At 40.3% G+C, this 24,231-nt stretch overlaps 1 protein-coding gene across 7 annotated transcripts in view; it reads right to left on the reverse strand.

Annotated features, from left to right (window-relative positions):
- map2 (microtubule-associated protein 2) overlaps nucleotides 1-24,231 on the reverse strand; it is a 99,415-nt gene that overhangs the window by 36,289 nt on the left and 38,895 nt on the right. For all 7 annotated transcript variants that reach the window (XM_069662637.1, XM_069662636.1, XM_069662635.1 and 4 more), the window contains exons 4-5: nucleotides 24,054-24,171; nucleotides 8,205-8,464 (exon numbers count right to left, since the gene is read on the reverse strand). In XM_069662637.1, coding sequence (XP_069518738.1) covers nucleotides 8,205-8,406 — 202 coding nt within the window. In that variant the 5' untranslated portion in view covers nucleotides 8,407-8,464; nucleotides 24,054-24,171. The remainder of the gene's footprint in view (nucleotides 1-8,204; nucleotides 8,465-24,053; nucleotides 24,172-24,231) is intronic.

The following is a 24,231-nucleotide window of genomic DNA, read 5'->3' on the forward strand; positions in this document are numbered from 1 at the left end:
ACACACACACACACACACACACACAATTACACACATACGCACTTCTTCCGGGAACACTTCACACAACCCACTCACCAACTCAAAGCAGCCATTTCCCATTTTCAATTGCAAAGTGCAACGAACGTGAACCACCTTTTCATGGCTTCCATGCAAAATCCTGTCTTCCCATAATGAATGTAGAGCCAAAGGGTGTCAGCGTCATATCACAATCAATGGATGTGACATCAAACAACTCATAACAGCCCTTAATGCTCAAAATTGAGGTCAAATAGCTGCAGATTTTTGAATCGTTCCACTTTCAAAAGGGGTGCCTTTGTTTGAGGAGTTTACAAAATGTTAGTAATCCTCTGCCACCCATGAATAGGTAACATGTCCTGTGTGGTTTATATATAGCTCTAAATTCTGGAAATTACTGTGTAGGTGCGTAGCACAACAAAATCTGAAATTGACTAAATGTCTTTCATACAGACATTCATACAGAAGCTGGGAGAAGTAAAGGTACTTTGCAGTGAAAACTATCCAATATTGCTGAACAGTTGCAGGTGAGGAGGTTGCTTACTGTGGTACCCAGGCAGCAGCACTTCTGTAACTGAGGACAAATGTGGTGCTTAGTGTGAAGAGAGGATCAGGACAAATAGGCCAATGCCTTTTCAAAAATACTTGTGTTGTATGTTCACAAGATCTTTGTGAATGGATCTCTTTTTTTACATCTCAAGACTCAAGATAGATTTGAGTTTGAGACTCAAAAAAATATGTCTTGTTTAGAACTCGTTCTGAGTTTGTAAAAAAAGAGCATCTTCTCCACCTGCAAGTTTTGCTGAGGTTATATGCTTAGATAGTTTGACGTATCTTCCCATCTCAGCCACGTTTCATTTCACATTGATTTTGGTGTTGAGTGTTGGTGACATGTAAGTAATAAAGCCTTGGCTGGATGATTTCATTTGCGAGTTAGTCTAGGGTCATTATAGATAACGCATACAAATGTTTAAAGTCGAGGTGAAATGAAAAATGTCATTTTAATCCTTTTAGATCACATCTCCGGTAATATTGTGCATCTATTTGACAATATAGGCCAAAAAAAAAAAAATACAGATTTTCTTATTATTCTTATATCTAAATCCGATCATTTTTTCTTCCGGTAATACAAAATTTCACGCATGCTTACGTAAGTTAGCACCAAACTATTTCAACCAATCAATCTGCAACATTTAGCCGCGGAGCACCAAGAACGCTCGATCAGTTAGCTAGCTACTGCGCTGTGGAGAACGTCTGTCTACGCCCACTTCTCAATGATCAAATCAAATCCCTCTAATGATATGTCCCGCCTGCACATCCTGTTACCAAATACGTCACGATAATGAAGCTAGATACTCTCGAAATGCCGTTTCAGCTCGACTTCAAATACAACAAATGCCTTGTGAAAACAAAAATACGCTCACAGATAAATGTGGAGAAAAAAGAAAAGAAAATCTTCTATCACTGTTATTGTAAAGAGGCTTCATGCATATTCCTTGGGAGGTTTAATCAAAAATAAGTCCCACACAGACACACACTCAGAGGGACATTCAGACATATCACTGAGGGCACTGGGTTCAGTGAGGCATGATGGATTTTCAGTCTTCCAAAAAATATATCCAGGAAGGCAAGTCACAAATATGAAAGCAGCAAAAATGACCTTGTCACACCCACAAAGCTCGCCGACAGGGATGACAAATCAACCAGTCTGGCTGCCTCAACATTTGTCTGAATGACTGATGTCAAATGACAGAGCAGCCTGCCTCTTATTGGCTGCGACGGGAGAATAAACCACATGCACAATTAACGGCTTTGATACACAGAAAGATTTCACATATCAATATCAATAGTCAAATATAACAGCATACGCACACACAGACCCACTCTCCCTATGAAGTAAAAGCACGTATTACCTGTATGACAGGCAGACTGAAGCTGAGACCGCTCCTTCTCTGAGCAGAGACTACGACTGGAAGCCCAGAGTCATCGCAATATACAGCCAGACAGACGCACACACTCACACACACACGAACACAGCAGGACTGAGAGGGCAGGGAGAGAGCAGAAGTGCCGTTTGGTGTGCCACCAGCCAGCACCAAAAATGTGTAATGCAAGGAGTTGCCATAGCAACAGACTGGTGAACCATTGATTTGGTCCCAGTGTAATTCAGAAGGCACAACCATGCTGTAATTGTTTCTGCCTCTCTGTCTTTAGCCTCCAGTACTTAGGAAATGATGGCAGTAGCTGAACATTAAATGGATATTTTCCTGACACATGACATAAATCCTTGAGAATTAAATAAAGCCCAGACATGGAAACATAATTTCTTTACTTCTTTTTTAAGTCATTTTTTTTAAGACACAACAAAGGAAGGAATTAGCAACCAACCCCAAGGTGGTAATTGAAAGGAAAACATAGTGATTGGTCATTTTATTTTGTAGGAGCTGCATCTATTCATCTTTTCTTTTTGAATATTAATTAGTGTCTTACAAATAAAAATCTTTATCACATAATCACAAGATCTGCATGATGGAAAAGTCCTTAATCCTTATCTGTGTCTCTTTGCAGTGCTAACTCCAGCAGTATAAAGCTGTGACAATCTTCAGCCTGGCAGCCAGCGTTCACTGTTTTGAAGTCAGACAGGTGGTTATAAGATAGTGGGAGAAGAAGAAGAATTCCTCTATAGGTTTCAGAAACAGCGCGTGTGAAAAGAAACTGACGCATCATCACTTGTGAAAACCTTCCAGTGACCTATAGGGAGTGATGGAGTGACAGTTGTGCCATTTGACTACAAGGTTAAAACACCAAGTTTCTCCTCTGATACAACAATAGACTTATTAGAAGGCATCACATTTCATCCTTGACCCCACTGTAACATGAATTTGCAAAGTCCAATAACATTTTTGCCGGAAGGTTACTTAAACACATAGTGATATAGCATGTTTACATTTTAGTTTCTGTTGTTTCCTCTGACCTGTCTCCTACAAAACTTTTTTCCTTAAAGGGCCAGTTTGCCGATTTTCAACCTCAGTCCTATCATGCCATTAAGGGGAGTTAATACCATTATGGTAGGAAAGAAAAGCAATTTCGCTCGGTGCCTTTTGGAAGACGTTATCCACTTCTCCAATGGGCTCTGGAAAACCTCCGACAGACTACGTAAAACATGTCATCAGGCGGAGGCCAGGGAGCTTGGTAAACTACACTTCCTCAATCTAGGACGCCCGCCTCCGATGTCATGTCTCGTTCAAAATCGTCAGGTTTGGAATGTAGACTGCAGGTCTACACATATATATTATCATATTGCCCAGCCCTATTATACATTTGTATTTCGTTTGCCTGGTATAGTCATTGCATTTCTTTTAATTATACATACTTTTTCATATCTGCTGTAGGCGTCTCTGTTTATATGACATGTATTCATCTTTCTTTACGTTGATGTGTCATATAATACAGTTTGCACGGCTCTTTTGTCAGAGTTGTGATTTTTTGAAATGGAGTAAAAAAAATTATATAAAATACAAACATAGACAGAGTGACTTAAATCAGATAGTTAAAGGGAACTCCACTGGCTTCACACTTCAAATTTGTTTAAAGTTTTGAGTACTACTACATATGAAAGTTTTGAATGGAAAGTGTTGATTGGGGCTGAAATATTTGGGGCTGCTTACATATTTGCAAAAAGCTAAAACCTTCTGTTCCTTCAGTCATGGACCTTTTCAGTGTATCTCAGAGATTTAGGATAACTCAGATCTAACACCAGAGCCTCATTCAGTCAAATCTTCTCCAACATACTGCTTTGGGCGGATAAGATAAGGGACTTCTTTCACATTTACTTCTATCAGCTCAATCACATAGACATCAGTCAATGCAATATCACTTATACAACACAAGGACGTCCTCGATTTATGCAAGCCAACCACTCTGTAGAATAAGCTCAAAAACCCCTTTCTTTTTCTATTAACGCACCCTGTGTCTTTCGGTCTCCCTCTCTCCATCTCTTTCTCTTGACCACTTCCAGCATGGCTGACTGGCTTTTTCAACTTCGTCTCAAAGGAAAGTCAAGAGGGCAATTTCGTGCTTCAATAGTTCTCGTTGTGTCTGAAGAGCTTTTCACTGGGAGAGAGGGCTCACCGAGTGCCAGCATCAGCCCTTCTGTCACCCATCCCGCCCCACTTACCCCCACCCTGCCCTGCTACGGAGCAATGCTAATGTATGCTGACAAGATGCTCTGCAGACAAAAAAAAACCTTGGTGGTTACACAGCAGCTGAGAGGATGTGATTTTCCTGCAGATGTATTGATACACCGATCATTAACATGATCATAGATCTGTGAAAGCTGGAGGAGAACCATGTTAGCTCCTCTTACTTCGATATCAATGGAGATGTTTTTTGACCTGATTTCAGAGATGTTCTCTGACTTGATCTCATGATCCCTTGTGGATGACACATTTGATGCAGACTGGTACCTTTTTTTCTGAACCTCTGAGTACAAGCCCTTGAGACAAATGATGCATTAAAAGGATTTATATGGTATCTGACTCAGTTTTTTTTGTTTAAAATGCTAGGATGAAACAGATCCCTGGCTTTCCCCTCTCTGAGGAAAATGTACTGTTTTCTTGTTGACGTCAGTCTTAAGCCATTACTTTGAAGCTGGAAGGAGGCTGTATACAGCTCTTATGTCTTTGATACGTGTTAATAAAGACCCAAAGGAACCCACCATGCCTGGGTTGCTGCTAATTATGATTTGGCTAAAGGGAAGAATTTCACTGAAGCAATGTGACAAGACTCCTGGACATAAAATGTGACAGCTTTAAAAAAGGGGGTGGTATGAATAAACAGCAGGTTATTTATGTGATAAACTTCCTCGATTTCACCAACAGAATTTGACCACAGTTGCTGAAGTTATTTTTTGTCCTATTAAATTTAGTGAAAGTTTTTTTTTTTATAGAAACACTGTCAGAGATTAGCATATACTAAAGGGAAAAAGGCAATTTTGTTTGTATTATTCACAAAAAGTAATGCAGCAATAAAGCCCACTTCCTATTTCTGGTTTACTCCCAATTTCATCAGAATGTATATTAATTATGTTGATAAGATGGGGGTCAGAGCAGGCCAACGGAAAAGAACCGACCCTTTGCTAAGTCCCGCTCCCCTTGGTTACTGTTGCTATGCCTGTAACGGCGTTTTTAACTATAATAGTGAGGGATGTTCCAAGGGAAATAATAGCAAATTTCTGGAAAAATAGTTCCACATCATCAGAGAGAACTAGACAGAAAGGGCTACATTATGCATCTGAAAGCTTCATCCAGAATATAATTTGTCAGCGGAGTGTTGAGAATGAAGAGGACATAAAAATGGAGGCAAATCCAATCATATCCAATCATATACAGGAACAACAATGTTCTTGCACAGCAGGGTGAGTCAATATATTGTTTTATTTTAAGCTAATGTTTAGTTATGACTCCCTATAACTTTCATTATCTAATATGTTTTAGAAAATTGCAAAACTAAATCATCCCACTTTTCATTTTGTTTAAAGTGCGTCAGTTCATTGCTCGCATATCGTGGGCTTGATCCAAACACTGGATCTAGATAATTAATATTCAACCGTCTTTGTTTGCTAACATGCTAACCTAGTCTAGTTAGTTAGCCTCTTAACTTGAAGCAAACAAAGGAGTTTTTGTTGATATTCGACTGATTGAGCTGCGAGTGCGGTCTTCCACAATTGACAATCCATGTCCGACATCTCTCCTCTCGAGTTTTTGACTAAGGAAAAGCTAAAATTATGACACCCCCCTCTAAACTTTGAGGAAATCTGCTGTCAGACTTGCAGATCCCATATGCACACCCTTACAGCATCTGAAAGCTTGACAGGCCTCCTGTGCCTAGTTACGGTTGCTAACGTAGGATTGGGCATTGGCCGTTCTAGGGAGGGGCTTAGCGAAAGGTCAATTACAGAAATGAGCAGAAATGCTACGGTGCAGTTAATGTTTGCTGACTATTTAGTTGTTAATTAAAAAAACAAACAAAATAATGGAAATCAAATATCCACATAAAATTTTATGACATTTATGAATATGTATTTTTTGTGGAACAAAAAAACTCTGAATGGCGGTTTTGTTGTCCTTAGTTTCTAATGTAAATCAGCCTGATTTGAGTGCAGTGATCTGACTATTGTTTTGTTTTGTTGCTCATTAACTATAATGATGCCTGTACATAAAAAAGACTCTACTAAAAACCTCTACTTGAAAGCAAAAACATCCCTTAAGACCACTTTAACAAAAATAGGGCCCCCTTTCACACAAGCACTGCAGGTAAAAAATAACTTGAACACACTTTAAACAAACACTTAAAAACGTTAAACTTTCTTAAAAGCAGATGTAATTATCTGCACTTTAAGTTCCACATTCAAAAAATGATCTACACTGAATAATACTTAAAAGCTTAGATTGTCTAAAAAGCATAAAAGTGAAACGGCAGTGGGCAGCTGGTGTCAGTTAGGCCCTAATAATGGGAAGATGGAAGGTTACTCTGTCTCTTATCATTGCACACTGAATGGCCTTTTCTGTGGCGAGCTACAGGCAAAAAGAACAAAAGCCCCGGCAAAGTAAATTGTGGGGGAGCCATTTTAGTGGATACACCACTGGTACATTTTGGTCTCGTCTCCAGGGGGGTTGAGAGACAGATTTTTACGTGTTAATTATAGCTCCTTTAATAACAGTTCTGAGCAACTCTTCTGAGCACTCAGAGTGCTGCTAACCCACGCACAAGAACAGACAGGACCCACAGAATGCTTCACCAACACATAATACACAGACACTGTAAAAAGCAATAGACGAAGCTTACACACGCACACACACAAAGCTAACATTGCATGGAAGGATAACACAAACAAAGACAAACTTAACAACACAACAAGAACTGACATGAAGAGATTTAGAAAGCTACACGGTAACCTTTTCTTAGTGCACTTTGATTTTTAAAACATTGGCCCCTCTTCACATTCAGCTGATCTGAGGTGATGCTCCTCAGTTTCTCTTAATTTGCATCTTGCAACATCTTTCAAATCTGACGGCAAACATATATTTACAATTTCTTATGACTCTGGTTATCCAATGTCTTCCATTTGTCTTTTGGATTGTTTATCTGTTTGAGCCACACAGGGCAGGAGACAGATCACATTGGCTCTTTTTGCTGGTGCAGTCTTATGCATCTCTGAGCATCTTCCATGGAAATTCTTGAAATTACGTAACATTTAGACTTGAATCATGGGACAGATTTTTGTAATTTAGAGTGCATTTATTCACTGATGCATTTCATTAAAAAATGTTTCAATGGTTATTTTAAGGTGAAATAAATAAAGAATTTGCTGTTAGTTGATCTTGTTTATGCTAATTCATACTTAATCTATGGAGGCCAATTTCTGCCTTAAATTATTTTACATTAAAGCTCCTGTGAGGAGATTTTCATTGGTTATGAAACACACTGAAATTAATTCTGATTACTTTATATAACCTACAAAAGCAAACCAGACCATCAGCGATTTTATTTAAATTTCTATATAGTTATTTTTAATGCCTGAAACTGCTGGTGGGAGGTAGGTGTCAGACGAAGCGATTAACTGCACCCTGCCTTTATTTACATTTTCCAGGGCAGAAATTTTAAGTGAGTGATACATATGATGAGCTTATTTGTTAAAAACCACCACTTAAGCATGAACAGGACAAAATCAGCAGATAAATAAGAGGTATGGCTTTGTCCACAGGGGGCGCCAAAATCAACACAAACCGAAAGTTCCTCACAGGATCTTTAAGTCAAAATGTTTCTGTTGGTGTGGTGGTGGTCTTGGGTTTTAAAGCAACAACAAATAAACATGTTTACAGTTTGAGCCCTGCTGAACCTTTGAGGCATTTCCCTATCTTTCTCTCCACTGTTGACTCGTTAGTAAAGGCTTAAAATACACCAAAGGAAAGATAATGAGCTGCAACAACAGAATCATGTAAAAGATTCTTTGTAAAAAATGAGGATTTGTTTTTTTTTCTCTCCTGAATGAAAAGGGATTCCATAGGATTGCTATGCAATTTGCAGTAAATCCATTTCCCCCAAAACAACCTTTTCAATGCAAAAGTAGATGCCAGGTGAGGATCTGATGATACGTAGAACTACCTGATATAATAAAGACATCTTACCTGCAGTTACAGCGTGAGCACCAGTTAGCTCGCCATTGAAGCCATTCTCCCTGGTGGGGTAAGGTGTGTGGGTGGCACCAGGCTGACAGGTCCTGTAGGTGGAGGAAGAGAAGCCGTTGGCTCCATGGGTGCCAGTGGGCTCCTGCCCCCCTGATGGGTCCCACTGGGGGGCACCATCTTCTGGCTGTCGACTGTCAGCCATGCCGGTGCTAGCTAGCAGCAGGGGAGGGTGGAACAAGTTGTGGTGTCTCTCCGTCTGTCTAAAAGACATGAAGGGATGGAGGAGGGAGGAGAAGAGGCGAAATATGGTCAAAACTTAGCATGTCAGTGTTATTTACTGCAACGCTAGCAATGTTTCAAAAAGGAGAATGAACAGGAGGCTGCAGGACACGCTGCATCAGTCACATTCACAAATCTGTTTTTGTCAGTCATAATCCCTGCAGCTTCACTGAGCTTCACTGTCAACAATCATGAAGTGCGTCTGTGCCTGTGTGAGTTTGTGTGTAGGAGGCTGTGTGGAGTACTGTCCTTGGACGTTAGCGGGCAGGTGACAGCCACTGGATTAAACCCTACTGATTTGTGTTTGTGTGTGTGTGTGTGTAATGACTCATGTAGCCTGTGGCCCAGGTGAAAATCACAATGGCTGAAAATGAACATAGGCCTTGTGTTTGTGTGACTCACGCAGGGTTGTGTGGATGTAAGGTGGGCTCGGATCAACCCAAAAAAACTGTACAATGTTGAACCAATCTGAATCAGGCAGCCCTGACAGTGTGCTGTCCTATTCTATCTGATAACACACCAGCAAATATTCCATAATGCCACACTTGAAATACTTTGAATTGAGGATAGACCTAGCGATCAATACAACAGGCATTTCCAGTGCTGACCACAATCTTACAACCTCTATAGGGCTGTATATGAAACCCATGCTGTGTGTGAATGATTAACCAGAACGGCAAGAGACCCGGGAAAGGTAAAAGGGGGGAAATATCGATCAACCTGCAGTAAGATTCAATGATCGTTTGGACATTATTGGGCAGAAGGTGGCTGAAACAGATGAATGGGTTTGATCTGGCGGAAAATCAATACTCCAGGTTGTGTGTGCAATCCTGAACTCAGACTGTTCTCCTGTTCTGTGTGTAATTACATTTGCTGGATAAGTCCATTGACAATTTTGACAATATTTTATGTTGCATTCATTCATATGCTCTTCCACCTTTCTTGCTTGATACTGACATTGCCATCAACACATACGGCGTATTTACAGCAGTTTGAGCTACAGTAACAGCAACAGTATTTGCCTTAAAACAATAAACTTCATGTGGCCTTGGTGAGAGAGAAAGACAACCACGAGCCCACAAGCAAACACATGAAAAGACAATGCGTTCAAAAGGAATTCATGGATTTTTCAGGAAGGTTAGGGCTGCTGGTACTTCAAGCAGTTGCTGAGCAGCGTGTGTAGTTGTGCACGAAGAGATGTGTGAAGGAGCAATTTGTCATTTAGCTCTGCAGTCCACAGAGACTGAAGGGAAGTCTACTGGAGAAAACAGGAGTCAATAACTGCAGCCGGGGACCAAGGTACTGCTACAGTGAGCACTAGTCACTGCATTCACAATATATTAACACTATTACTCACTGTTGCAGCACACTGAGAGAATAGAACAAAGAGGCATATAGTAAAATAGAAGAGATTACAAAAGGGTTCATAACTAGATTGAAAGAAACGATACACATATTTGTGTTTAAGAGGAAAATATTCACAAGTAGTACAGCAACTAATGTAGGGCCAATTTAAAAGTATTACTACATTTCTCTGATTAAGCTTTTATGAAAACTAGTAAGCAAGTAAGCAGAGAAAAGGAGAGCTGTCTTGTGATGGACCAATGACAATGTATATTTATTTAGATGGACAACGCGTCTCCATCTGCTCCCATTGTACGAAATGGATGCCAAAATAGCCCCTGTGATAGGTGCAGCCATCTTGCGATGGTGACGTCATATGGACCCAGAGACTGCGCAGTAGAGATCGGCGAGTGAAGCGGCCGTAGCCACTTCCGCTAACCCAAACACACACTTAGCTTACCGAAAAAACAGCAAGGATCCCGCACACCGGCGTGTTTAACAGCAGAATAGCTTCTCTGTGTTGGCCTGAGGTTAACGTTCACAGGTATGGAAACTTCAATGACTGTAGTGATTGTTTTAGTTACGTTTCCACTCACGGATCATCCCCTACTCTGCTCACCCAGAACTGATTGGCTGCAGGAGCCGAATTTGTCAATAGTGCTGTCAAACATCATTTTGACAGCATCAAATAACAAATTAAAAATAAACTTGGATGTGAATCAGCATGATAATAACTAGCTATAATGACAGAACCCATGTTTGAGAAAAATGTATTGGGCGTGTATTTTGATTTTATAGTTTGACCCATGTCCCATCTGTTAACATGGAGGAGGCAGGCTTTATGACCTATACTGCAGCCAGTCAGCAGGGGGAGCTGTCATGTCGTCCATCTTTTTATACAGTCTATGTGATGGACACAGATTCCAGGTTGTGCCACTCCATGTGGCAAGACAAAGAAATTACAGCTACAGCTGTGAGATAATAAATTCAGCGTGCGAACATGCTCACAAGGACAATGCAAAAACACTGACCAGACATTGGCATTAAGGAGTTCAATTCATCCTGTGTATGTATGTATGTGTACGTATAATTCGGTGTATAAGACGCACTTTTAATAAATCTGTCTTCATCTAAAAAGTGGCACACACATCCTCACATTAAACTGTTTCCAGGTCCAAGCCACTACAACGTCTCCTATTTACAATAGGCTGCAGCTGTTTTGTGTTTCCTTCGCTGTTTTAAGTGAAGGAAACTAACTTGATCGTTGCTAATGCTAAGTTACGGACATGTACCGTCATGATCGCGAGTGCAGCTGCCACCCTCACAACAATCAACGTTACAGTAGGCTGCTAGCTACAGCACCGGTGGCTAGCAAGATTGCAAACTCAACGTGGCGGAAACAGATGGTAGGCTGTAATTTGTGTGTGTTTTAAATGTGTTTCACATGAAAACAAATTGAAATAGTGTTGAAATAAGTTGTATACACATTTTTATTAATAAATAGCTATAGAAAACCTTTTTCCCTCAGGGATATCATACCCCCAAGCTAAGCGGCTGCTTACAACTTCAAAAATAAGTGAAAATCCAAAGGAAAAGAAACAAATCTAGCAGTCTAAAAAGGAAAGTAACCGTCAGACAACCGGAGCCAACCGTGGATGTTACACATGCAACTGTTTGGATATCTGGGAAGTATGCTCCTGCAATTACCGTTTATCACCACAGGTGCTGCCAAAGAGAACGAAACTGAGGTCTTCAAGATTACCACTTTAAGAGTAAATTATTTACAAGTAGTAAAGCAAACTAATGTAGGCCTGATCTAAAGTATTGGCAGTTAATACTGCCAGCTTATGATCATGCAGTGGACAACCTCCCATTACCCTGCATCAGTCATACCAATTTCATATTGCTGTAATTAAGCTTTTATGAAAACTAATGCGCAAGTGAGCGGAGAAAAGGAGAGCTAAAAGTAATCCCATGTGGCAAGACAAAGAAACTACAGCTATGCTAAGCGACTTCAGTTACATCATAAGGTCAGTGTGGGAACATGCTCGCAGTAAAATGCAAAAAAGCTGAATATACATTGGCATCAAAGAAGCATTGTGGGAAAACCAGTGTAGTTACAATTCATCCTGTTATTCCCCAAATGTTACAGCAATCCATCTCATAGTCTTCGAGATAATTCAATAGACACCAAAAGTCGTGAAAGTTAGTGGGATTCATCTTGTGGGTGGCACGAATATCTATTCAAAAGTTGTTCACCAACAGAACAACTCCAACTCATCCCTAGAGACAGTGCCAGTGTGGCTAACAACAAACCAAGCATGGACAATTCCATGATTAACTATGCATTGTATTATAAAAAATGTCACAATAATCTCTTTCATGTTATTGATAATGCTGAAAATAACCAGGTCAAGGGAGAGGTCTTTGGCGTTACATCACACAAAAAAGGCTGAGCACCACAGCATTGGAATTCCGAACAGGTTAGCGCAGAGATGAGCAGAATAGCATTAAGCACACCAAAAGCATCAAATACAACTGAGTAGAATATGTGACGGCCGTAAGCCCTTGCAGCCTAAAGGGATCAGAGTCAGGAGTCAATGGAGCTTTGCATGACTCAGCGCTGAGGGGAACATCAGTGTGAATGAAGCCTCTCCTGTGACTCCACAGCACACAAAACTGCGCAGTCCCCTCATAAAATGCTCATCCCGTGTCTGGTCAGAAGCCACAGCAGTATATTTTGCATCACCCGACGCTTGTTCGACCACTGTGTCCCTGCTAGAGAACCATTGAAGAGCACTCTCAATATTAAAAGTCATAAAACACCGAAATGAGACGGCTGTCCTGATGCTGTCTGTCTCAGTCTGATGATGAAGGTCACTTTGAGCTCTGTGGCTGATTTCCAGACCCAACAAGATCATCCTGACGGGTGGCCGGAAAAAGGGTGTCAGGGAGGGAAGCGTGGCCTGCTTCCTGGAGGCCTGTTGAGCAGCTGATGGTCAGTATGTTTAAAAGCAAGGGTGTTCTGCATGTGTTCATAAAACAGCACCACCTGCTGGGTTAAAGCCTGAAAGAATACAATCTTGGCTTTTACAAATCATTATGAATGACTTAGCATGCTCGATTTAGAGATTGGAAAGGAATTAGCCAACACGTGAAAATTTCTCATCAGCCTGAAACACAAAATAGAGCTGCAATGCAGTACAATGTCTCATCACAACTAATTAACATGCCATGCATTTGCTCTTAAAAAGTACTGGTGTGATGTAAAAATGGGAGTGACGCGGAAGAGTGCAGAGATGGAGCAAAAAAAAAGTCTCATCAAGATGAGTTTAGAGAGGAAATGATGGAGAAAGTGAAGAGCAGAAAATTGTAGTTCAAGGGATACCAGACAATATATACTATCCAGATAACATACTGTCCTCAAGGCATTGTGTCCAGTGAGGATTGAGACTGTATGAGATGGTGATATGATAGAGTTCGACGTCCGGCGTCTCAGTAGACAGCAGGTCTGTTGCACTTGGCAAAAAGCCTGTGGCACTTTGCCAGAGGGATGGTTGATGCTGATACGCTCTCGCTCTGTGCCAGGGAGGGATGGAGTTGAATAGTGAGCAGATGAGCAGAGCTGGACACTGCTGATAGTGGACATTTAGGATAGAAACTTGTTACACATTAAGGTATTACATCAGTGTTAGTAATCAGAATTTCAATTCAATCACCAATCCAGATACACTTCTCTACCCTTTTGTGGAAGTTTGCAATGATCCATGAATTACGACCATTTATTTACTTCATGAATTAGTAATCCACCGCGATAACAACCTGATCAATTAAAAAAAGTATTTTCCTGGCTACTGTATTTTTGTATTTATAGGAAAAGATCTTTCCTGAATTTTAAAGACACACATAAAACACGGCTCATTAAAAGATTGGACCCACAAATAGTTGAACAAGTGCTTGAACACAAATGTGTACATGCATGGTCAATGACAGCATATTAGTATTATGTCACTGTAGCGTCAGACGAAGGTGCGCGACACGCAAGCATCACGGCAGTATCTATTTTGCAATCTACACCGGCAGCGACTACAGCAAAGATGAGTCTCAAAGTTAGCCAAAGGTAGTTGCAGTTCCTGGCCATAATTAGGGGTGGCAGTAACGTCAAAATATATGCAGTCTGCCTGAAACAGTAGAAGAAGACGACTTTGCAACCAACTTGTAGTCTGCGCTACAGCCACCTGCAGCCTTGTGACAGCGGTGTCCTATACATTTGAAGTTTTGTGATCTAGTTATTTCACGGGTAAGTGAAGACATTATAATGTATGTTGTTGTAGTAGGCCTAGCTGTTGTATTGGCTTAATTGAGATCCAATTGCATATTTTACTGACTACTAATCTAAAACTACAGATCTGATTTTAAAAAAGGAATAAAAAACCTAAACATATAGCCTGAATAGTTCCCTTACTGTATGTTGCACTTGTTATTTTATTAGCAAATGTTTTCTTCTGGCTTCCTTCTGTTTACACTTTTTTTCTTAATCGTGCATACATTATGTAATAAGTCAAATGAGAATTAATTAATAGGATTGGTTTACCCCGCTGTTGAGGAAATGTACATATTCACTGCTCTTTTAAATGAATCTTGCCTGCTCATCGAGCCTATCAACTATCAGGATACTGAAATCGAAGCTGGCCAAAATGAAGAGTTCACATGGTTTAACATGGATCCTTTGTTGTGGGCATGTATTTACATAGTTGTTGATGGCTTTCTACGCTTCATTCACACGCAGCAGCAGGGAAAAATGGATTTGACGCATAAAATGAACGGAGCAGCAGAAATTTCTCACGTATTACACCTGCCTCTCACGCAGCATATGCAGCTGGTAGAGATTGCAGCATTGAATAACACTGGAGCGGTCCTATCCCGGCACACACATGTTGAAAATACATTTCAAATACGTTGCCTGTGTAGATTTCCCTTTACGAATAATTATCTGGGTAAGAACCACAATTAATTTGCTGAGTGATGATATTATGATGGGGTTGAAAGCTCCAAAAGCTAGTTAGAGGACCTTTGAGCCGACATTATTTTGTCTGATAACAATGAGCCTGTTTTCTCACAGATTGTTGTGTTTGTTTGTGTTTAGTTAAAGCAAAGTGTTATTAAGTTTCAATTAAAAATCCAACCGCTATTATACTCTTGGTTTTAATATGTGAGAAAAGTTGTATAAATCTGGCATGAGGTGTTATTTAGCAATCACTGCCATCCATCTGCTTTCATTCACTGTACATCAGTGCACAGTTTATGAATAATACTAAGAAACCACATGTGCCTTAGCCACAGTCGTATACTTAACCTAACATAACTTAATGAGGCTACAACTACTGTATAACAGCTTTACAGCAACAAGCAAAACAAACATTTCTGCTAAATAAACCTACCAATGTATGTGATATATTTATTATCATTTTGAAGATGTAATGATGCTGGTACAATAGTTTCCCACCACTCGATGCAATGTTTTCAGCAGTTTCCAATCAAAGCAGTTGTCATGCAGCATATGAGTCTGAACAGTGATCATTGGTCCATATTTGGTTTTGTTTTGCAGTTGCATTAAAAATAACTTCCTGTTTTATAATGATATACAAGTTTAAAGGTTCAATAATTCTGCTCCTTTCACCTCCAATCAGCAGTGACAAGCTGCATTTTCTCAACACATGGCTGACGTGAAGTTAGTGATGCAGTGAAAACATTAGTGTTGTTATGTAAGGCTCTGGTGCAGTATTCCTGGAAAACACATGAAAAGGAGAAAACTTGGAAAGCCTTCTACAGATCCTGCAGGGGGCAATTGTCCCCACTATGGTCTCAGATTAGACCACTCTGTCTGGCTTATAAAACGGTGGCTCATGAGGTATTTCAGAGAAAGAGAGGAAAAAATCATTAAAAAATGCATTTTGCTTTCTCAGACTTATAAGGTGCTTCTTTGTACTTATTTGTATATATTTTTCATTCAAAGCTTCATTTATGGAAGGAAGGTGAAAATATCTGCTTCACATTTAGAAAAATCCACACATTTGTACTGTAACATACCCTATATAACCACAGTGTTACTGTTTACGTGTATGGGCTACTCTACTCGAGCATTTGGGGGTTTACTGCCTTGCTAAAGGGCACCTTGACAGAAACTGCCAAAGGAGGGAGAAGTGTGACTCCTTTTTTCAAACCCTATTTCCCTCGAGAGGCACAACAGAAAATAACTGATGTTCAATCAATTCGACAAAGATGTACTGGCAAGGACACACTCTGATAGATAGAACTCCTGGACTCTTCAGTGGCCCATCTAAGGTGCCCTTCTAGTGGAGAAATTGCAATGCTCTGCAGTAAAGGGTGCCCTGAAAAAAGGAGACATTGTGATGCAGTGCCCTCATGTGCCCTTCATGCTACAAAATACATGCAAAAATAGTTAATAGATCCCTGGGTGTATTTATCACAAGGCTGTAGAAGTTTAATACAAGTTAAAGCTATAATCTTGAAGTTCTCAGTTTCGTTTTATTTGGCGGCACCTTATGGTGATAAAAGGCAAATGTGGGTGCACACGTCCAACATAACCTGACGTATACAGTTGGCTCCCTTTGCTACAGTTGTAACATTTTCCTCGCTGACAGTCGCTTTCCTTTTTAGACTGTTTGCCTTCATCGGAGCTCACTTTTTTGTGAAGTTGTATCCGTAGTCATCGATATTTTCTTTGTATGTTTAGCCATAGTAGATTACTGTTTATTTGCTGTTTGAATGCAAAGGCTTTCATCAGTGGGCCATAGGCTCAATCACCATTGTGTTACCTAATTCAGAGATACATAGTGACTTAACAGACATGTATTATGAAAATCTTAGAGATTATTACTTTAACTCATGAAGTTTCACCATAAATGCATTCTACTTTCTGCGAGCTGGTGCCCTTTATATTTTTTCCCCCCTGCCCCCCAGACGGCCTGATTCTGTCCCTGCTAGAAAGAGTCAAAACAGACCACACTCACAAAGACCTGCACAACACTGGCATTCCCCTGGCCTCAAAATAGCAGGTGGGCTGTGTGGCTGAAACATAAATGGAGTCCATTAAGAAAGCGATTTTTAAATTTTGATGCCGCTTGCCACAAAGCAAGAAGAGCTTAGATAAGTAGAAAGGTATGCGTCTCAGGGGCTGAAAGTTTCTATTTCTGACCACAATGGCTTGTACCATCCAGCTGTCAAAGATCAGTGCTCGGTGAGATGGAAACAAGAAAAAGGTCAAAATTCCTCTTTACCCAAAAAGCCACATTAAAAGTTACAATGAAAGTTACTTTTAGATAGTTTCTCATAACAGCTAAAGATGCAGGACTGAGGGAGGCTGATGTGTTTGGTGAGTTTATGAGGAAGTTACAGCTCACTGACTGAACACAGTGTTTACTGTTAATTGTGTCGTAGTGTTATTGTCGAGTTCTGTTTTGCATTGTTTAGAGTTTTAGAGACAAATATGAATTATCTTAGCTCAACAAATTATCAAGCAAGAGCTTGCATGTATCAGCAGATTGAAGGCTAATTACAGGCTGCTCCTATACAGAACATCTCCTCACGACACAAACAGCAATTAGCATGCAAAATCTAATGGTGACTTTATACGGCAGGCAAACGTCAGCTGCAGATGCAGTCAGAATATTCTGGTTCATATTCATTGTCTTAGAATCATTTTATCCCTTGTCAAGTCAAACATGTATCACAATGTGTGTCCAGCTGAAAGGGATGAAACAGGGCTGATAAAATGTCTTTGAACACATCGTACAAAAAGACCAGGTAATCACAGAGCTAATTAAGTAGACCTGGCTTTTATCTGCATCTTCTTCTCATCTTTTGTCTGACTTCTTCGCATCCTTTCACCTATAAATCTTCCTCCCACCCGTTATTTCTTCTTCCTCCCTACCTTCCTCCACCTCCTCCCATCACTGTTACTTCTCCTACTCACTCCTCCTCCTCCACCTCCACCTCTCATCAGGCTTCATCTTTCCCCTCGCTCTGCTCTCTCTCTCCTCATCTCCCTCCTACGATCTGAGCACTTTCACACGCCACAAATCCAACTGTGTGTGTGAGTGTGTGCACGCGTGAGTCACACAGATGCTGCATTGCAGGGCTCTCCTCTCAGGGCCGTCTCACTGCAGGAGCCAGAGAGCAGGAGGGGAGCTCAGGAATGCGAGATATAATTCCTCTTTATAATGACATATAATTACTGCGAGTGTGTGTGTTTGTGTCACTGTGTGTGTGCGTATATAGTTCACATAATGAATGTGGGGCTTGCATGTTTGAAATTCAATTCGCATTCAAATCTCATCTTTTTCTAGCTACAGTACGACGCAAAGTTTGATACAACTCTAATGTCTGTACAGCAGCTAAATTAGTATGTAGCTACAGCAAGCAGACAGGTAGCTTATCTTAGGATCTCCGCTGGTTGCCTGAACGGAGCAGTCTGTTATTAAAAAAGACTTGCACGAAAGCTTCAGTAAGAGGGCAAATTGGCATTTTTACATTACATATTTGTGGATTAAGATTGAGTTCTAATTTATTAGTAACTGTATCATTGGACAGTGACAGGCTAGCTAGTCTCCAATGGTCTGATTGGGGCCAAAGGGGCCAAGCAACACCTTGACAAATCCCCCCCCATTAGAGTCTTATAGGGATGCACAATATTGGATTTTTTGCCAATATCCGATATCCCGATATTTTCCAACCCTTTTTGCTGACTGCTGATTCCGATACATAACGCACATGTTTTTTTCCACCCCTTTTGCAGAGAACATCAAGTCTTCCCTGTAGTGGAATTGATATCATGCCTACCCTTGATGTCGTGGCCCACAGGCAGATGCAGAAATAACATAATACAGTGCTTTTTAAAATGTTCAAACTCACTGGGCAATGTAAGAAAAGTACTTAAACTTAGGTTGTGGACAAAATGCCATTTCCATTTGTAACATTTACTTTCAAATAAAACTGTATGTTCGTCAACCTTTTTAGGGAATCGTCGAGCGTTTAGGCATAATTTTAAGTGTTGTTTTATCGGTGGAAAATATCGGCAGAAAAATGGCCGATAACGTGCCGATAATATCGTGCATCCCTAGAGCCTGAAATGGTATTTGTGAGGCTGTATCAACATTGTCTCCATTGCATTGTGTGTCTTTTTTATTAATCTTAATTAATCTTAAGTAATCTTAAGGGTAAGATTGATGTATTATAGTTATAATGACAGTGTTCATTATCTTTGAAGTCCTTGAAAAAACCTGGATGGAAATCTAGCCTCTGTTTAAGGTAGATCTTATTAAAGCAGCTGTCAGTGCAGGCTTGTAGTAAAATGTGTTCTGTAAATGTGGCTTCAAAGGTTTTCCTCTCAGAAATTTGCACGCTTGTGATTTTTTGGCATACAAGTTAAGAGACGTTGAACAGCATAAAATATTGCCTCTAAGCAACTTCAATTCAGGAATTATTTCTTCTAGATGGGTCTTTGAAGACCTATAACCAAGTAGAGATAAAGCTGCTACTGCCACCTTCATCTATCTAAATCAGTGGCTTTTAATAATAGGCATGAAAAAACGAAAATTTCATTGAATTTCATTAACATGTAATGACTTTTAGTTTAGATAGAAATTTGAGGTGGATACAGGAAGTGTTGAGATAAAAAAAAGGCCTCGATACTTCCATTTCTTTCATGTCTCTAATATACTCTGTAGATACAGACATCGGAACTGTAGTGAAAGGAGCAATGTTGATGGTATGATGTCAGTGAGACAATCACAGATTATTTTAAAGCCGTGTGATATGTGTTAAAAAATGGGAGACACTTAATCTCCAGATTAACAGATGGAACATGAGTCAAACTATAAAATCAAAATACACGTCAAATAAATGTTTCTTAAACATAGTTTCTGTCAATATAGTTAGTTATCATGCTGACTTATGTCCAAGTGTTCATTTTTCTGACAAGTGAAGTTTTAATTAGTAATTTGATGCTGTAAAAAGGATGATTGACAGCTCTGTTGACGAATACGGCTCCTGCTGCCGATCTGTTCCAGATTAGCAGAGTAGGCGAGAGGAAATGTAACTACAACAATCACTACAGTCATTTAAGTTTCAATATCTGTGAACATTTGCTTCAGACCAACTCAAGGAACTGATGCAGCTGATGACATCACCAGTGCAAGATGGGGCAGCGCCCGTCAAGGGGCTATTTTGGCATACATTTTGCACAATGAAAGCAGATGGAGACATGTCGTCCACACATATATATATATATATATACAGTCATTGATGCACACGCGTTACTCAGATATGCAATGTGGCCCAGGTCAAACAAGTGACCAGCTGCTGTAACCTTTGGGCCACTGGAAAAAAATATATTATTAAATATATATATTATCATTTCTGTACAGTAGAATCACATTTTTGTGATCATCAAATTTAAACGAGCCATTTTTCATAATTTGAACATTCAAGATTCAGTTAAGATAAGCCATTTAAGGGGGAATTCACAACTGGATTGCGCAGCTCTTGCGGCCGTATAACCTGTGCAAATGACACAAAAAGACTCGCCTTATTCTCGAAGCACACGCAGAGGGTTAAATGCACCTAAAAAAAGAGCGCTGCAGAGCAAGCAGCGTCTCTTTGCTCCGGTGCTGTTTGCGTGTATATAAATCATTCATTATGCAAACCTTCGGGGAAAATTTGGCCCCTTTCTATGCAATTGAGCCTTGGGGCGAAAAGCACCTGATTCACAAACGGCAGCGCTAACAGCACCAGCAGTTAGAGTGAAATTATTACCGCCTGCAGAGAGTTGGTGGTAACTGCGGCGCAGTAGTATAAAGGGCTGTTACGCTTTGAGTTTCCGCTGATCATGCCGACAATTCCATCTTTTGTGAAATCAAAAAAAGTATTTGTCTGTAAAAACAATCCGTTAATATATATTTTCATTATTATTGTTATTATTATATAATCTGGCAACCAATCTGTGCGAGGCTCAACACACAGGCACAGACACAGGCTGTTGCACATATATAGACAAACTGCTGTTGCGCGCTCGTTTAAAACAATGAAGCAATGAAGCTGCGTTACAGACAGTTAAACTAGTAAACACCTGTCGAGTCTGGACTTTACAATAAACTGTTAAAAGAGCTGCCCCCTCCTCTCCCTGCTCATCATCGATCCGCGCATGGAGCTAAGATTTGTCTGTGTGCGCTCAACTAATGCCTGAGAGCGCAGCACCGCGCAGCAGACAGTGGAGGTGCAGACAGCTCCTTAACACAGTCAGTCGCAAAACAAGAGCAAACTGCACGGATTTGTGAAACTTTATGGGCGAGTTTGCACTTGAATATCATCAGTGCAGTTTGCTTTGTGAATCGGACCTTGAGATGGAGCAGATAGCGGTTGCAAATGATGCGCAATTTATGGTGCTATCAATGGCCGCAATTCAGTCTTAGTGAATTCCCCCCTGAGAGTGTTGTGGCTGTAATGTTGGTTCACCTTATATGGATTCAACATTCCATTGATCAGCTGACATGAGGCTAGTAAAAACGCATTGGCATTCTCAGTCTGACAAAAACAATGAACGTTTCTAAAAAATAAATAAATAAATGAACATACAGGTATTTGGGTTCAAACCAATAACTGTATCCCATGTGTTCTCATTTGCAAATCATTAATCAGCAGGGAAATAAGTCAATAACACAATCACATTGCTCTATCTGTTGCATAAGTTGTCAGGCTGTCTAAAAAAGCTCTCATTATTCAACATGCTCTGACCATGATGCGCTTCTTTCCTGTCTATTCAGTCTGGTCATGTAACTCGATACAACACGATTTTGCATAAAAATAAAAAGAAGGAAAGATAGCTACCGACCCCAACACATACACACATACAATATACAGATGACAGCAGGCACACAAAAACTCTTATCCACCATCTATTACCAAGCTCACTACATGGAACTCGGTCTTTATACAAGTGCAGAAAACAAAGAGAAGCCATGAAAGCGTGACTGCCTTTCAGCAGGCCTTGGTGCTGATCGTCTCACTAAAGCAGCTCTTCTCTTCCCACTCAGTACCCACTTCCCACTCACAGCTCCTAGCAGCCTGCACTCACATGTACATCCACCCACACAGCCATTTCATCTGCGGAGGTAGCAGGCATTCTCTCTGTCTCTCTCCCTGTTGTAAATGTTCTTTTTCTCTTTCTGACAGGTATTCAGCACATTTCAGATGTTTAGGATTGATGAAAGAGGTGCTGAACAGGCTTACAATAATGTTGTATGAGGTTTTGGATGTTTTGGCTTCGTTTATTGATGCCAGTCGAGCCTCCACAGAAAATCAATAATGCCTTATTTCTTATCATAATCTTGCCAGCAATGATGTTAATGTTTCTTTGGTGAAACCTTGTCCAGGACTACATTAACGACCCCCCTGTACATGTGGTCAATTAGCACTAAGGCTGTACCGTTGCAACACCTTAGCAGTGTTTACCAGCATACAGGAGAAATTGATTAGTTTAGAATAAGAAAAAAAGCTTTAAGACAAGGTGTCAGTGTAAATGTAAAAAGTTCATCTGTTCATTAAAAAAAAATTAAATATCATATATTAGGGGTGCAAAAGAGTACTTGCTAAATAAATCATAATTGGTTACAAAAAAATCTTATCAATAATCGTTTTGTAGTGCTATATTTTTTCTTCATTCCAATAAGTTCCCTGTGTAATGTAGGACTATAGTTGTTATTAAATAACAACTATAGGCTATCATGCTTGTTGCTTTCTGTGTTAAAAAAAATCCCCAAAACGTTGAGAATTCAGCGATGATGTCATAGGAACCGCATGCAGCCAGCTGTAACGAAAGAATCCTGTGAAGTTTTAGGTCCCAATCAGACAGAGCGTGTTTTGCAGGCTGTGAAACGCGAGGCGCACTGCACTGCCTTCGGCCAGCGAATCATTAGCTGTCATTAACCTAGCCGTTATTTTGTAAACTGATGTATCTGTTTCCATTTAATTTGGCTAGCTAAAATACTTAACTTTGTGTAATTAGTTATATCTGCATTAAAAAATGGACAGGCGAAACGCACTTGCTCTGGCTTTGACGGAAGGTGAGAGGCTGTTCCCATATACATCAAACATAGGGAAACAGAGATCTGTGTGGGTACCTGAGACCCTCAGAAAGAGGAAAGATCATTCATCGTTCATCCGAAGATCCATTCATCCGATTGGCCAATGAGGCAATGACGTTGGACACTTCTCTGCTTTGAGTTGAAGCTTTTTCAACTCGAGGCACACGGAGCGTTTCCCCATAAACACGAGGCACACAGAGCGGAAAAACACGAGATGCTCAGCAACGCGATAGCAGAAAAAAAAAAAAAAGCCTCCCCCAGCTGGTAAAATGGGCTCTGTCTGATCAGGACCTTACTGGTGAAACCACGGCTGATAGCAGCAAAAAGCTTCACATGGCAATACTGGGAGTCGGTCAGCTGCTTGGTCCACACACGCTCCAGCTGGCCATCAATGATGGTTTTAAGGCTGTCCCTAACCTAGAGCGCATCGTGGGAGCAGCTAGTCGTTTGAGGCGCCCTATTGATGCAGGCTCTCCACCTGAAGCAGGATCAGATGGCCCTCCCAAAGCACAGTCTTATCAAGTTTATGAAATGTTTGTATGCCTTGTTGAACAGAGGTGGGCAATCGTTGCTGTACTCTCTGACTGCTCTTTCACCAGCTATAGCAACGCGCACACACTGGAGCTCCGGGATGAGTACTTGAGGGATATGGAGAAAATCACCCCAGTGCTTAAGTCCCTGCAGGTGGCAACAACTGCCATATGTGGCGAGCAGGCAGTCTCCCTTTCCACTGCTGCTTAAGCCACACATCACCGGCTAAGCAATGGAAAGGGAGACAAAAAAAAAAAAAAAACTACAAAGTGATTACTCAAGTAATTGTTTCAGCAATGGGACGAGTAACCAGCTTGAGAAAATGTTGAATTTCTGCATCCCTAGTGTATATAACACCTTAAAGTGTAAAAGTTACTTCTGTTTTTGAGTTTCTATTCTCAACAGCCTGTGTTGTTACTTTCAATTGGATAATCTTCTATGAAATACATTAAGAACTAAAAAAAAATGTCATCAGAAATTAGTCTGTTATGTTGCCACAACATTTACTAACACATATGGTCGGTTTACTCACCTGGTAAGTTGGTCTTGGACAGGATGATGAGTCAAGCTGGATGCAAAATCTCACAGGGTAGACGTCAAAATTGTCTCAGGAAAACTCAAATCCAAGTTAGACAGCCACAGATTCGCACCTAGAAATAATAAAAAAAACCATATAAATTATTATTGTTATGTTTTAATAAAAATGTATT

Source organism: Semicossyphus pulcher, unplaced genomic scaffold (assembly GCF_022749685.1).
Source record: "Semicossyphus pulcher isolate SPU_LCO1_2020_fin unplaced genomic scaffold, fSemPul1.0.p SCAF_15, whole genome shotgun sequence".
Taxonomy (NCBI): Eukaryota; Metazoa; Chordata; class Actinopteri; order Labriformes; family Labridae; genus Semicossyphus; species Semicossyphus pulcher.